Source organism: Octodon degus, unplaced genomic scaffold (genome assembly GCF_000260255.1).
Source record: "Octodon degus isolate 3935 unplaced genomic scaffold, OctDeg1.0 scaffold00023, whole genome shotgun sequence".
NCBI lineage: Eukaryota > Metazoa > Chordata > Mammalia > Rodentia > Octodontidae > Octodon > Octodon degus.
In genome coordinates, this window is record NW_004524599.1 from 724798 (window position 1) to 738590 (window position 13793).

At 42.2% G+C, this 13793-nt stretch overlaps 1 protein-coding gene, 1 non-coding gene and 1 pseudogene across 2 annotated transcripts in view; 2 read left to right on the plus strand and 1 right to left on the minus strand.

The window, feature by feature from the left end:
* Positions 1 to 1501, plus strand: part of Nhlrc1 (NHL repeat containing E3 ubiquitin protein ligase 1) — a 2230-nt gene extending 729 nt beyond the window's left edge. Inside the window, exon 2 of the mRNA XM_023712053.1 lies at positions 5 to 1501. Coding sequence (XP_023567821.1) covers positions 5 to 400 — 396 coding nt within the window. The 3' untranslated portion in view covers positions 401 to 1501. The remainder of the gene's footprint in view (positions 1 to 4) is intronic.
* A 4855-nt stretch (positions 1502 to 6356) lies between these two features.
* LOC111815911 lies at positions 6357 to 6488 on the minus strand. Its single transcript, XR_002820536.1, has one exon. It is a non-coding gene; the product is annotated as a small nucleolar RNA SNORA70 (small nucleolar RNA).
* Positions 6489 to 10989: 4501 nt separating this feature from the next.
* On the plus strand, positions 10990 to 13341 carry LOC101568515 (annotated as a pseudogene).
* The last annotated feature ends 452 nt before the right edge of the window (positions 13342 to 13793 follow it).

Sequence of the window (13793 nt, forward strand, 5' to 3'; positions counted from 1 at the left end):
GCGGGGCGTGGCCGTGTCGCCCGGCGGCGCCGTCGCCGTCCTGGAGCAGCCCTCCAGCCCGGGCCCCGGGCCCCGCAGCACCAGGGTGAAGGTGTTCAGCCCGAGCATGCAGCTGGTCGGCCAGGTGGACACCTTCGGGCTGAGCCTCCTCTTTCCCGCCAGGATAACTGCTTCGGCCGTGGCCTTTGACCCACAGGGGAACGTGGTTGTGGCCGACACGTCGGGCCCCGCCGTGCTCTGCTTAGGAAAACCCGAGGAGCTCCCGGTGCCGGTGCCGAAGCCCGTGGTCACCCAAGGGCTCGCCCACCCTGTGGCGCTGGCCTTCACCAAGGAGAATTTGCTGCTCGTGCTGGACGCTGCGTCCCATTCTGTGAAAGTCTACAAAGTTGACGGGAAATGACGGGGAGTGGGGTGGTGGGGACCCAGCGGTCGGGTCAGACGTCCTGAACTGTCAGTAGTGACCTGCCACTTAACTCCTCCCGACCAGGCCGAGGTAATGGTGGCCGCCTGGTGGCGTGACAAAAGTTGGCACAGGTATTAATTAAATCCACCATTTATTGAAAGTATTTTCTTCATGCTGAGAAATGTTCGAGTGTTAGCTCATTTGATTCATAATTACAACAAATAATAGTTTGTGTTATCCCATTTTAGAGTTGAAAAAGTGAGATACCGAGAGCTTAAGCGACTTCCCGATGGTTATTGTGACTTTTTTGACCTTTATACTATCTCTTGAGGTAGACAAGGAAGGTTTTATTAAGAAATTTTCAAGGTAAAGCAGCTAACACAAATTAAAGCACTTAATCAAGGTGGTATAACTGACTGAGTCCTGGTATTTTAGGGTTCAGCAGAGTGGCCAGTCTGTGGGCAGCCAGAGTTGGGCATCTCTGGAGAAACATTCTAGACATCTCTTTGTGGAAAATTTACTACTTAAATTGGTTTCTGACAGCCCCAGGTAATGTTCAAGGGTGGGGAAAAGCTGCCACCTTTCTCAGCTGAGATCACTTCATGATGTACACCAATCCTGCCCACGTCTGAGTGTCACGTGATCTGCATAACAGCCCTCTGAGGTGAAATGGAAAGAGACCCCTTTAAGGCAAGAGTTAACTAAGGACTTAAGGGGTGGGCGGTAACAGTCAAGTTCTGCTGTTTCCCTGAACAAAATGCGTTTGCTTGCTTCTTCATTTTCTTAAAGGAAATGCGCTTGTGTTATTTAAAGCATCAGTGAACGTCTATAATTTTGGAGCTTTCTAGCACACAGTGCTTTGTAGGTAACTCTGTAATGTAACTTCAGACTGATGTAGGGCTTAACTCCTACACTTGGGAGGGACTTTGAGAACCAGGTGCCACGTGGTAGAAACCTGGCGAATAAAAGACCCTCTTTCCAAACACCCCCTAGGTTCCCTTCTCATGTTATGTGTCTGTTCATCGATTTTTTTTTGTAGTTATTGTTTCCTTTGAATTATAGTCTTAATACATGTTCTTTGTAGAATTAGAAAAATATAAATAAGCATAAAGATAATTAGTTTTAATTAATGAAAACTACTGTTCACATTTTTGCATTTATTTGACTTTTATCACTGGGGTTAGTATTCTTGAAGATCACGTTATACATCCCAAGTTTCTAAAAACAGTCAAATGCATCACATAAACTGCAGACTCATCGGCCAAAAAGTAAATCTTAGTGGTTAATTTAACTGAAGTTCCATCTCGGAGATTCTAAAATATCAGAAACAAACATCCCATGGTTGGGAGCCAAAGGGGGAGATTAACTTTCCATGTGCCCGCCACATGCCGCTGCAGTGCAGCCGGACCACATGACCGTGTCTTGCTGTGAACAGAAGACATGAGGCAGAAGAAAAAAAAATGAAGGTACAAATAAATTTTGAGGTTAAGCAGAGGTTTCAAGTTTCATAATGAAAGAACTGCAATCTGCAGTTGTAAAATATTGTACTTAAAAGAGTTTTGACAGTAAAACTTATGGAAAAGCTTTTCAGTCATACAAAATTTACATTGTTATAAGAAATTCCAGTGTATCTTACAACTTCAGGGTATTTCTTTCACTAATCATGAGGGCAGTTTGTCCTCAATGGTACACAAAGGGAGCAGAGTTCCTGAAATATATGGAATCAGGCAGCAGGACGGCTGTGAGCTGTGTGGTCCAGTGAGTAACAGGTGTTAGGATCAGAGGACTCCCCCCAGTACTCCAGTGCCTTCATATCAGCCTTCTGTCTCCACCCCCTACTCAGCCTGTTTTTTTGATGAGCACAGTGTTCTAAAATAGTCTGCACTTTAATGACCTTGCTTCCCAGATAAGCAAAGCTGTGCAGTGTTTGCTTTTTTGAACCACTGATTTGTGTTCCTAGACTAACTGAAAATGATGAGATGGGAAGCCAATTCCATTACATGTTGGAGTTAATTTCTCTAAGAATACAGTATTCTTACATGTTAGATAACAAAATCTAAATCTTAAAAGCTATTGCTTCCTCTCTTCTGATAAATCAGTAAGAAATACTTTGTCAGTATTTAATTTTGCCAGGTTGGGCATGGTGGCACACACCTGTGATCCCAACACTTGGGAGGCTGAGGCAGGAGGATCACTGAATTCGAGGCCTACCTGAGCTACATAAGGAAGTTCAAGGCCAGACTGAACTGCATAATGAAACACTGACTCCAAAAAAAAAAAAAAAAGCTACAAATTTAACGTTTTAAATATGTATTTGGTTGTTCCATGGTCTCACTATGCAGCTTGGACTCATGTACTCATAGTGGTCCTCGTTGTCAGCCTCCCCAGTGCTGCGACTCTGTCAGGCTCAGCCCACCCTGCGGGTGCTGGTGGGGCTGCTGCAGCTCCTGGTCTCTGAGCTTGCCTAGGCAGGCGCTTATTCGCTGAGCTATCTCTATTTAACTTTGCTAAAAGTCTATCTTCACAAGGGAGGTTATCCCAATGCATTTATTCTCTATGATGTTTATCAGCTTTATTTTTGTCACAGTTTAGTATTATAATTATGCAGGCCTTATAAATTGGAAATTTCCCCCTTTTAATTTCTGAAAAAATTGCATAACAGTATTAGTTTTTCTTCAGTGTTTGATAGAATTCACCAGTAAAACTTGTAGTCAGGGGTTTTCTTTGGTGCAAAGAGTTTCACTATGAATATTATGAATTTAATGTCTTTATATAGGACAATTCAGATTTTTTGCTTCATGTTATATGAGTTTTGTAACTATTTTTCAAGGATATTTCCAATTTAAGTCACAGAATTTGTTGACAAACTTGTTAAACGTATGCATTTTCTATCCTTTAAATGTCTGTAGGATCTGTGGTGGTGAGTCTTCTCTCATTCCTGATGTTGGTAATATATGTATTTTCTCTTATTTTTCTTGACCTGTCTAGCTAGAGGTTACTTGATTTTCTTGATTTCAAAGGATCAATTTTTGGCTTTGTTAAGCAATAAATTTGCCCTGAGCATCAAGTGGGGTTTGTTCACTGACTGTCCTGAGTGTTGCCTGGACAGGTGTCATCTCAACCTGTTGATTTTGTTGTTTGTTTGTTTGTTTGTTTGTTTGAGATAGGGTCTTGATATGTAATTCAGGCTGGCCTTGAACTCACTTTGTAGCACAGGCTGGCCTTAAATTCACAGCCATCCTCCTGCCTCAGCCTTCTGAGTGCTGGGATTCCAGGTGTGCCTGGCTATCAACCAGTTGATTCTTGTATTGAGTATGTTGTGTGAAATCAGTCGGATCCGCTCACAGTGAGTCTTGAGCCACCAAAACATCTCACATTTGAGGGCTAAAGCAGGTTAAGGAATGTGCAAAACTAATTAGATGGAAACAAACTACTGTCTATATTGCCTTCTGGCATTCACCAAACTCTAAATTCACACAACACTAGTGGGTAACATCCCAGGTGAAGGATCAAAGAGCAGACAGGGTGCCTCCAGGAAACAGGGTTATCTGTGACCTTGTACCCCAGCTTGTTTACAGGAGACAGCAGGTCTCCTTGGGCTCTGTTTCTTCTTCTATGCTCCCTTAGGACAGCAGGCTTCTGTCCCATTTCACCACAGAATAAATTTGATAAATTGTTCTTATATTTCCTGTTATAAAAATTAATGAAAAATAGGCAATTTTTGGTTATCCTATATTTAAATAATTGGACTGCTAAGTGGTTACTTTTCTACTTTATTCATTTCCTTTTTTACACAGGGCCCTCACATACTAGGCAAGTGCTGTAGCGCTGTGCACTTTACTCACCAATTCGATTTTGTGTTTCTTTTACTAACTTTGGATTTCTTGTGCTACTTTGGTAGTTTCTTAAGGTAGCACTTGAAATCAGTGACTTTAGAATGTTTTTTCTCATCTTGCATAGGCTTTGAGAGCTAGAAATTTCCCAGCATAGATTTAACAGTGTGCCACAGATTTTGATATGTTGAACTTTCATTATCATTTGGTTAATTTTGTTAAAAGATGGAGGAAGGTGGGGCTGGGGAGATGGCTCAGCAGAATAAGTGCTTCCCTGGCAAGTGCAAGGCCCTGAGTTCAATCCCCGGTTCCGCAAAAAAACAAAACAAAACAAAAAAAAGATGGAGGAAGGGTTGAGGGAGAGACAGAGTGAGGGGAACAGAAAAAGAATCAAGGTGTCTATAGCACATTTGTAGTTGGGTGGAGCCGGGAGCCCCGAGTCCAGCTCGGATGCTGGCTGATGGGAACAACCCCCATAATAAATGTAATCATGGTCTGTAAAGGTACTGATGTTGATACAATTGTTTAAAACTGTAAATGTTAAATATTAAAATATATAAATATTAATATTTCTCTTGTGATCTCTTCTTTGACTCCACAGATTGTTATTATTATTTTGTCTTATTTTGAAGACAGTTCTTCACAATGCAGTTCAGACTGGCCTTGGATTTACTTTTTAGCCAAGGCTGGTCTTGAACTTTCAACAGTCCTCCTGCCTCAGTTTCCCTAGGGCTGTAATTATAGATGTGCACAACCATGCCTTGCTTTCCAAAGACTGTTTTAAAACATTTAATTTCTGAACATTTGGAATGTTCCTATATGATTGTTACTAATATCTAATTTAATTCACAGTATTCATAAAGCATACTTTGTATTATGTTGATCGTTTTATTTGTGGGTGGAGATAAGACTAATTGATGAACTGGTTAAGGGGGACACACAGTGGAAGCTTTCAGGAGTGCAGGGCCTGCCATTTATCCAGGGACCATGATTTGGGACGTATTTCACCTCATAACCCTCAGGAAGGCAACACTTCTTGGCTCCATGTCTTGAATTTTGTCTGCATTGAATTTGGTGAAGCCCCACTTCTTAAGAGCTGTGGCTCTTCTGGCAGCCAGGGAACTTGAACGTGGCCCTCCATAGGGCCTCAATCCCAAGCTCCTTTAAGGAGAGCCCTTCCAAGTCCCCTTCGAGGTCTGAGAGGTTTATATTTATAATCCCGTGGGAAAGTTATTGGAATTCTAGTGAGTTAATTCCAATCTACCACTTGCAGTGCAACTCATGATGAAAAGGAAAACACTAAAGTATATTTGTGGTGGGGCGGAGCCAAGGGGTCCTAAGTCCAGCTAGGATGATGGCTGACTGGAACAAAGGCCCTGATCCAGGGCTGGGCCTGGGTTTTATTAATTCATGAAGAAGGGAGTGGCTTGGGGACTGGTTACAGAATGGTGGGAGGTACATGAGTGCTGTGAGCTGAACCAGGTAGGAGGCCTGAAAACACCTCTGCAGTATGCAGAGAGATGCATATGCACGAAGAGTAATCTGTAGAACACACTTTGGGGTGGTATCTGATGTTTAGGGGTTCTGTGCTTCAGCTCTAATGTATAGTGTTTTATGTCCTGGGAAGTCATAGCCTCTTATCTCAACACTTGATTCCAGCTGACAGTGTGGAGCATGGTTCTCCCACCCAGATCACACATTTTTTTTTTAAACTGGGAATTGAACTCAGAACCTCCTGCTTGCCAGGCAGGCACTGAGCCACTGGGCTGTATACCTGGCCCTCACACATGCTTTTTTCACGGGGCGCAGTAATGCTGACCTGTTGCCTTGCTTCAAAGGCTACACACCAGCTCCTCGGCTGGACCAATTTGCGTTGCTTAAAGCCAATTGAAGGGATAAGAAAGAGTCCTAACCAGCTCTGCACATGTCAATACATGGAAATAGGGCCAGGTTTAGACAAACAGAGATGACTGTCCTTTCAAGGAGTCGTCCAGGAGGTCCTCCACACTCTTCGTTCTGCAGCTTGGTGCAGATGGACATGATGAGCTGTCCAATGTAAACCCTTACCACTGCACCCTGAGGCTCCTGCAAGGTCTGGTACAGGAATACCCACCCTGAAGCAGTGTCTCTAAGCCCTTTAGGGTGGCCCACACAAGCAACAGGCTTCAAGCACTGCTGAGGAGCTTGATGTCAGCAGCCACTACACTGGGCACCCAACAGCAGAGGCATCCTCTTGGCTTCATTGACTGCAGGCTTTCAGTCACTTTAAATTCATTCAGATATGTTTTATTGCCCAGCATATAGGCCATCTTGGCTGACATACCATAATGTGAACTTGAAGGAATGTAGTATAAAGGGTATAATGTTCTGTAACAGTGGTTATGTTATGCAATGGTCAACAATGGGGATGAAGCCAGAGACCTGTGTCCTTAGGTGACTCTCACTGTGGTTGCAATGTGGACTGTCATACAGACCCAGATGCTATAGTTCAGTTGCTTCATGTGGCCACTTGATGCAATCAAGAGACATGGTTGGAGACTGCTGCCACTTCAGCATGGTATGCTGCTTAATAGTAAACTTGTAAAAATGTCAGCTGAAGGAGCAACAGTGAAGTAACAACTAAAGATATACATAATAAATATATCAATAATAGTCATTTATCATCATATCAACTTGTCTCTGTTACTCTTTTCTTGTTGCTGGGACAAAATACCCAACACCCAAAATTAAGGAAGGAACAATTTATTTAGCGCACAGTTAGTGTAGGTTTCAGTCCATACTCAGCTGGCTCCAAGGCAGAGTGGCACATGGTAGAGGGCAGCAATTCATGGTAGCAGAAAACAGCAAAACAGTAAGAGCAAATGGGAGGAGCAGCCCAACAATGGCTACAGGGAGCAAGTCTGTCTCCCTTCTGTTGCATTCAGGCTATCTTCCGGGTGTAGCACTCACACCCACAATCCCAGCAATGGATCATGAATTAATTACAAAGTGTAAAAGTCTGCCCCATGACTGCATAAGGCTTTGGGGGGACACCTGGACACAAATCATAACACAACTATTATGTAAATCAGGTTTGTAAACCAATGTCACCTGTACTCCCAGCACAATGGGAAGTTGAGGCAGGAGGATCACAAGTCTGAGCCCAGCCTGGCCAACATAGATGCTGTCCAAATAAAAATTGAAGACTAGGAATTGAAAAGACTGGTATGGGGAAAGGGACTTAAGAAGATGTATTATGTACACATATAGGCTCCCCACAATGAATATGATTATTGTGTACCACAGATATGTACTAAGTAAAACAAACAAACAAACAAAAAAAGAAAACAAAGGCTAGGGGTGTAGCTTGGCACAAAAGCCCTGGGTTCAATTGCCAGAACCCAAAACAAACAAAAAGTATTACACATGATACATAACATTGCTAAACTTCTATACAACCAGCAATGCAGTTTGTTTACACTAGCCTTGGCACAAATACATGAATAATATATTGTGCTGTGTGTTAAGAGGGCTGTGATACCACTAGCAGGTAAGAACTTTTCAGCTCCTTTATAATCCCTTGGGACCACCACTGTGTGTGTGGTTTGCTGTTGAAAGAAACATGGTCATGAGGGTGCAGGACTGAAGTGCATGATGTATTAACTTAGGTCAGTGTGGTTGATAGTTTTATTCATTTCTCTTACGTCTTTATTGATTTTTCATGGATTTTTCTATAAATTGCTTAGAAGTCACATTAACATTACAGAAATGTTTATGGAATACCTATTACTACTTTTAATTCTATCATTGGGGCCAGCCAAATAGCTCAGCAGATTAAAGGGTCTGCAAGCAGGAGCAGGGGTCTGGGGTTTGATCCCCGGGCCTGCCATGCCATGCCAGCCCTGCTCCCAGAGAGTGCTGACACAGCAATTGAGACTGGGCATGATGGTGCATGCCTGTAATCCCAGTTCTTGGGTAGGAGCCTGTAAACAGGCGAATCACTACGAGTTCGATCTCTTAGTGAGACCCTGAACACCCGGTAGACCCTTCCCTAAAAAATATAGAAAAAGAAAATTCTGTCATTCATGTATTTTAAACTCTATTAATTGGCATACACACAATTGCGATTGTAATGGCTTCCTGTAAATTGACTTTTATATAAAGAAACACCACCACCACCCTTTGTCTCTGTTAATATTCTTTGTCTTGAAGTTTATGTTGTCAGGTGTTAATACGGCCATATCAGCATCCTAATGGTTACTGTTCACATCACGTCCTTTTTCTCATATATTTATTTTTCACCTTTATTTTTCAATTGTGTTTTATAGAGAGCCCTTCCTGATTCTCATCACAGTCCAGGAAGTTTATATTTGTAATCCTATGGATAAGTTATTGGAATCCTGTCAAGTTAATTCCAATCTACCACACTCAGTGCAACCCATGGAGAGAATAAAGACACCAAGACATATTTATAGTTTTGGGGAGTCAACGGCTCCTAAGTCCAGTCATGATAATATATCTGGAACAAAGGCTTGACACAAGGCTGAACCTGGGTTTTATTTGTTCATGAAGGAGGAGTGGCTTGAGAATGAGTGACTGAGCATAGCGGGAAGTAGGTGAGGGCCATGAGCTGGGCTAGGTAGGAGGCCTGCATTCACCTCCACACTATGCAGACAGAGGATATGCAGAAAGAGTCATCTACATGCCACAATCGAGATAGTATCTAATGTTTGGGGTGGGAGCTTCAGCTCTGATGTGTACTCTTTCAAGCCCCAGGAAGTCATAGCCTCTACCTCAAGGCTCATCCCAGCTGACAGCATGGAGCACTGGCTCTTCATCCCATCTCAGCCGGCTCACACTAAAGAGCAGCATGTGGGATTTCTGGAGAAACACTAACTGCCATCTTCAAAGACTAACCACTAGTACCTCAGCTGGATCAATAGGCATTGCTTAGAGCCAATGGGGTAAGGACAATTCCTAGCCAGCTCTGCACATATCAATACACAGAAATAGGATCAGGCTCAGCCAAAATGGAGACTCTTCTTTCAAGGAGTCACCCAGATAGCCCTCCACAGTGGAGGTTTGGTTTGTGCCTTGGTATCCCCTCAAAGCGTCATGAGGTCATAGGTGGGACTGTCAGTAGGTGGCTGATCTCTGATGGGTGATGCTGGGATTAGGAGGCCCCACCCTGGTTGAAATATAAGGGACAGGAAAATTCCTTGTTCTCTTCCTCCTGCCATCCATAGTGACTTGCTTTCTCCTTCCTGCCCTAGCGCACTATGAGCTGTTTTTCCTCTGATGCTCCTTCGTCATGTCACCCTGCCTTGGAGCCAGCTGCTTACAGACTGAAACTCTACAAACTGAGCCAAACTACACCTTTTCATCTTTAACCTCTAGTGCTGGGTATTTTGTCTCAGTAATGCAGAAAAGTAACTAAGACAAATTGCACCCCTTGAAAAGCACAGTTTTAGCTGGGTGTGGTGACACACGCCTGTAATCCCAGCACTCAAGAGGCTAAGGCAGGAGGATTGCTTCGATTTGGAGGCCAGTTTGGGATACAACATGAGTTCAATGCCAGCCTGGACTACATAGTGAGACGAAAGAAAGAATGGATTTTATTTTTTAAAAGCTCATTCTGCCTATTTTTGCCTTTTGTTGTTTAGTATTTTAATATTTGACATCAATATAATTGCATTTAGGTCTTTCATTTTGTTTTCTTTTTCTCCCCTCTCTTTTTTTTCTCAGTTGTTCCTTCTGTCTTCTTGTAGGTTAATCACTTTTTTCAGAATGTATGTAACTTATCTGTTGAGTTTTTAGCTATACTTTTCTGCATTATTTTTTCAGTGGTTGATTTAGCAGTTTATAACATATATTTTTAAAGTCTACCTAGTATTAATATGCCACTTCATATCAAAAGCAGATTTATTGTCATACAGTTCCTTTTATGACCCTCTTTTATGGTTTAGTTATCATTTGCTTTACCTATAAACTTTCCAAGACGCGGTTACAATCCGTTAAAATTGTCTAGAGAAAATAGCCTTTTGGTTCATAGGTCGAGGCCGCCAGCCAATCGCAGACCTCAGCAGGAGGAAAGGGGCGGGGTCGGCACGATCGGCGGCGCAGGGGTAAGCGCGAGAGGGAAGCGTGGGGGCTAGAGCTCCGCCCCTCACTCAGGCTACCATTTCCTGCCTAAGGAGCGGGCCAGGCGCGGGGGCGCGCGCGCCAGATCCTCCCCTAACGCGCGTCCCCCGCTACTCAGCCTCCGCCGGGGGCTGCGTCACGTGACCGCACCCGCCATAGCGGCAACGTGGAGGTGAAGAAGGCATCTCCGCTGAAGTGACTTGTGGCCCAGCTGACTGAGGGCTCGAATTGTAGACGATTAGAAAAATACAGTTTGCCTTATTTTTCTTCCACATTGATGAGACCTTAACAGTTGGCTGAAAAAAAGTGCTTAAGTCCCTGCTTTGGACAGTGAATACAAATCTTTCTGCGGGCCTCTTCTTCTGGAGTTAGACTGCTGCGGGGGGCTTGGCCATGGAGTGATATTGATTTTTAAGATGTGTACATCTCATGATTGATAAGAAGAAACAAGTCATGAGCCAGAAGCCAAGATACTTCTCTGGGAAATGTCGCTGCTGATGGTGCTTTACAAAGTCAAACAATGAGTAGTTTCAGGAAAGTTTTCATATTTGGAAGATTCTCATCTTGGAAATATAGCAAATAAAAATTAGATTCTTTTGCGAAACAATTCCCTCCTAATAAGTTGTGCTTGTCATGGGAGACATGGAAAAAAATTCAGTTGTATATAGGGTTGTGTGAAGAACTGTGAACGAAGCTAATGAGCATATAGGGTTGTGTGAAGAACTGTGAACGAAGCTAAAGAACTGTGAACGAACGTTGGAATTATGCTCGCAGAGCTGCAGGCCCTTACGGATCTCAAGTCCACAGATGTGTTACAAAAAATGCAGGGAAGCTATGGAGATGCCTGTGGGATTTTTACCAGGTTGAAAATATCTCCCAGTGAAGGTTTCAGCGGAAACCCTGCAGATTTGGAAAGGAGAGAAACATGTTATGAAAGAACTTTATACCTTATAAAAAGCCAAAAAATTTCCTTCAGTTAGTATGAGAAGCATTACAAGATGTCACTTTAATTATTTTAGAAATTGCAACTAAAGTATCACTGGGCCTTTCTTTCTGTCAATTTCCAGAAAGAAATTCTGTGTTTTGTGGAGAAGTTTCTGTCAAAGAGGAAGGGGAAGGTGAAACTGACTGGAGTGAAGGAGCCACAATCCTGTGGTCAGTGGTGTTTGTGGTATTAGTAACAGCTTTTAATGACTGGAGTGAGGAAAAACAGTTTAGAGGTTTGTAAAGTCAAATTGAACAAGAACAGTAGTTCACTGTCATCTGGGTAGTCGGGTCATTTAGATTCCTATAGCGGACACTACTGTTGGAGATGCTACTCAAGTGAAATGTGGTGGTTTTCCACCTGGTGGTAAACTTGTTCAAAGCAATGACCTTACTTTGATGAAAGATCATTGACTGGTGAATCTGATCGTGTGAAGAAGTCTTTAGAGAAGGATGCGTTACTTCTATTGGGTATTCAAGTAATGGAAGGTTTGGAAAGGATGGTAGGTAATGCTGTAGGTGTAAGAAAGATATTTTCTTTATCTTACTTGGAGCTGGATGTGAAGAGGAAGAGAAGACAAAAGGAAAAAGAAAACAAAAATAAAAACCAGGATGAGACTACTGAGAATCACAACAAAGCAAAAGCTAAGGTGGTGCAGCAGTGGAAATGCAGCCATTAAAGGGTGGAGACTGTGATGAAAAGGACAAAAAGAAAGCAAATATGCCTAAAAAGGAAAAAATTGTTTTACAAGGGAAACTAACAAAAGTGACTGCTCAGATTGGCAAAGCAGGTCTGTTGATGTCTGCTGTCACTGTTACAGTTTTAGTATTATATTTTGTAACTGACACCTTCTAGGTTCAGAAGAGACCATGAATACACTGATTTACACACAATATTTTGTGAATTTCTTCATGATAAGAGTGACAGCTTAGTGCAGTGCCAGATCTTCCACTAGAAGTCACTAGTTCACTGGCTTATTCAGTAAGAAAATGATGAAAAATAATAACTTAGCACCTGGATGCTTATGAAATCATGGAAAATGCTATATGTATTTGTTAAGCTTATATAAGGCAGGAACATTAACAATGAACAGAATGACAGTTGTTCAAGCTTATGCAATGAAAAACATTGTAAAAAGACTCCTGAACCAGAAGCTGTTCTACCGAATATTTTGTCCTACCTTGTGATAGGAATTTCTGTGAGTTGTGCTTTTATATAATTGCCTCCAGTTGAAAGAGGGTGGGTTATGTCATCATGTTGGTAATGAAACCAAATGTTCCTTGTTGGGATTTCTTTTGGTTTTAAGATGGGACCATGAGGATATTAGAAATCAAATACTAGAAAAAGGCGTTATACAAAGTTTATACCTTCAGTTCTGCTTGGAAGTCCATGAGTGGTGTCTGAAAAACTCAGATGAAAGCTATTGAATATTCAGCAAGGGTGCCCCTGGGATGATCTAAAAAAAAATCAGATTTCAAAATCTTGAGTGCTAATGGTGATGTGAACCAATTCAGACCAGGGACCGTGATGATATTGTGAAAACTCTGATTGAACCTATGGCATCAAAAGGCTTGAGAACCATTTATCTTTTGTTCAGAGAGTTTTCCAGCAGGAGAACCAGAATCAGAGTTGAATAAAAACAAAATGAGGGCCGGCCAAATAGCTCAGTAGATTAAAGCACCTTATTAGGCAGACACAGGGGCTGGGGGTTCCGTCCAAGGCCTGCCGTGCCAGCCCCACCTCCAGGACATGCTGAGCTGGTGATTGAGACTGGATGTGGTGGTGCGCGCCTGTAATCCCAGCTCTTGGGAGGCTGAAAACAGGAGAATCACTATGAGTCTGATCTACTTAGTGAAACCCTGTAGACCCTGTACTAAAATACAAAAACAAAACCCCAAAATGATACTGTCACCACCAGCCTTACATGCATTGCTGTTGTGGGGATTGACAATCCTGTGAGACCTGAGGTACCGGATGCAGTGTTTCATATTTTATATTGATCAAGATGCTTACCATTTCTGGTGCTTTCTTTCAATACTGAAGACGTGAATTTCCAGTTGATGCCTTTTTTATATAGCCTGAACATTTTTTCTGGTAATGGTCTGTTGGTAAAAAAATTCCCTTGATATTTTAAAATCTAGACATGTCTTCATGTTGCCCTCTTCTTTGAAGAATATTTTTGTAGGTATAGAGTTCCAGGATGTCATTTTATTTTTGAGCATGTTGAAGATGTTCCTATACCTTCTGGGCACTATAATTTCCATTAAGCAGTAATGTGAGTAATTGTTTTTTTCTTTGTACTGTGTACTGCCGTCTCATCCAGAATTTTCTCTTTCTGTTTAAATTTGAGCAATTTTTTAGTGATGTCCTGAGGGGGATTTCCTCATATTTATCTTCACTGGTTTCCTAGAATGTAAATTAATGTTTTTCATAATTTATGGGAATTTCTGGC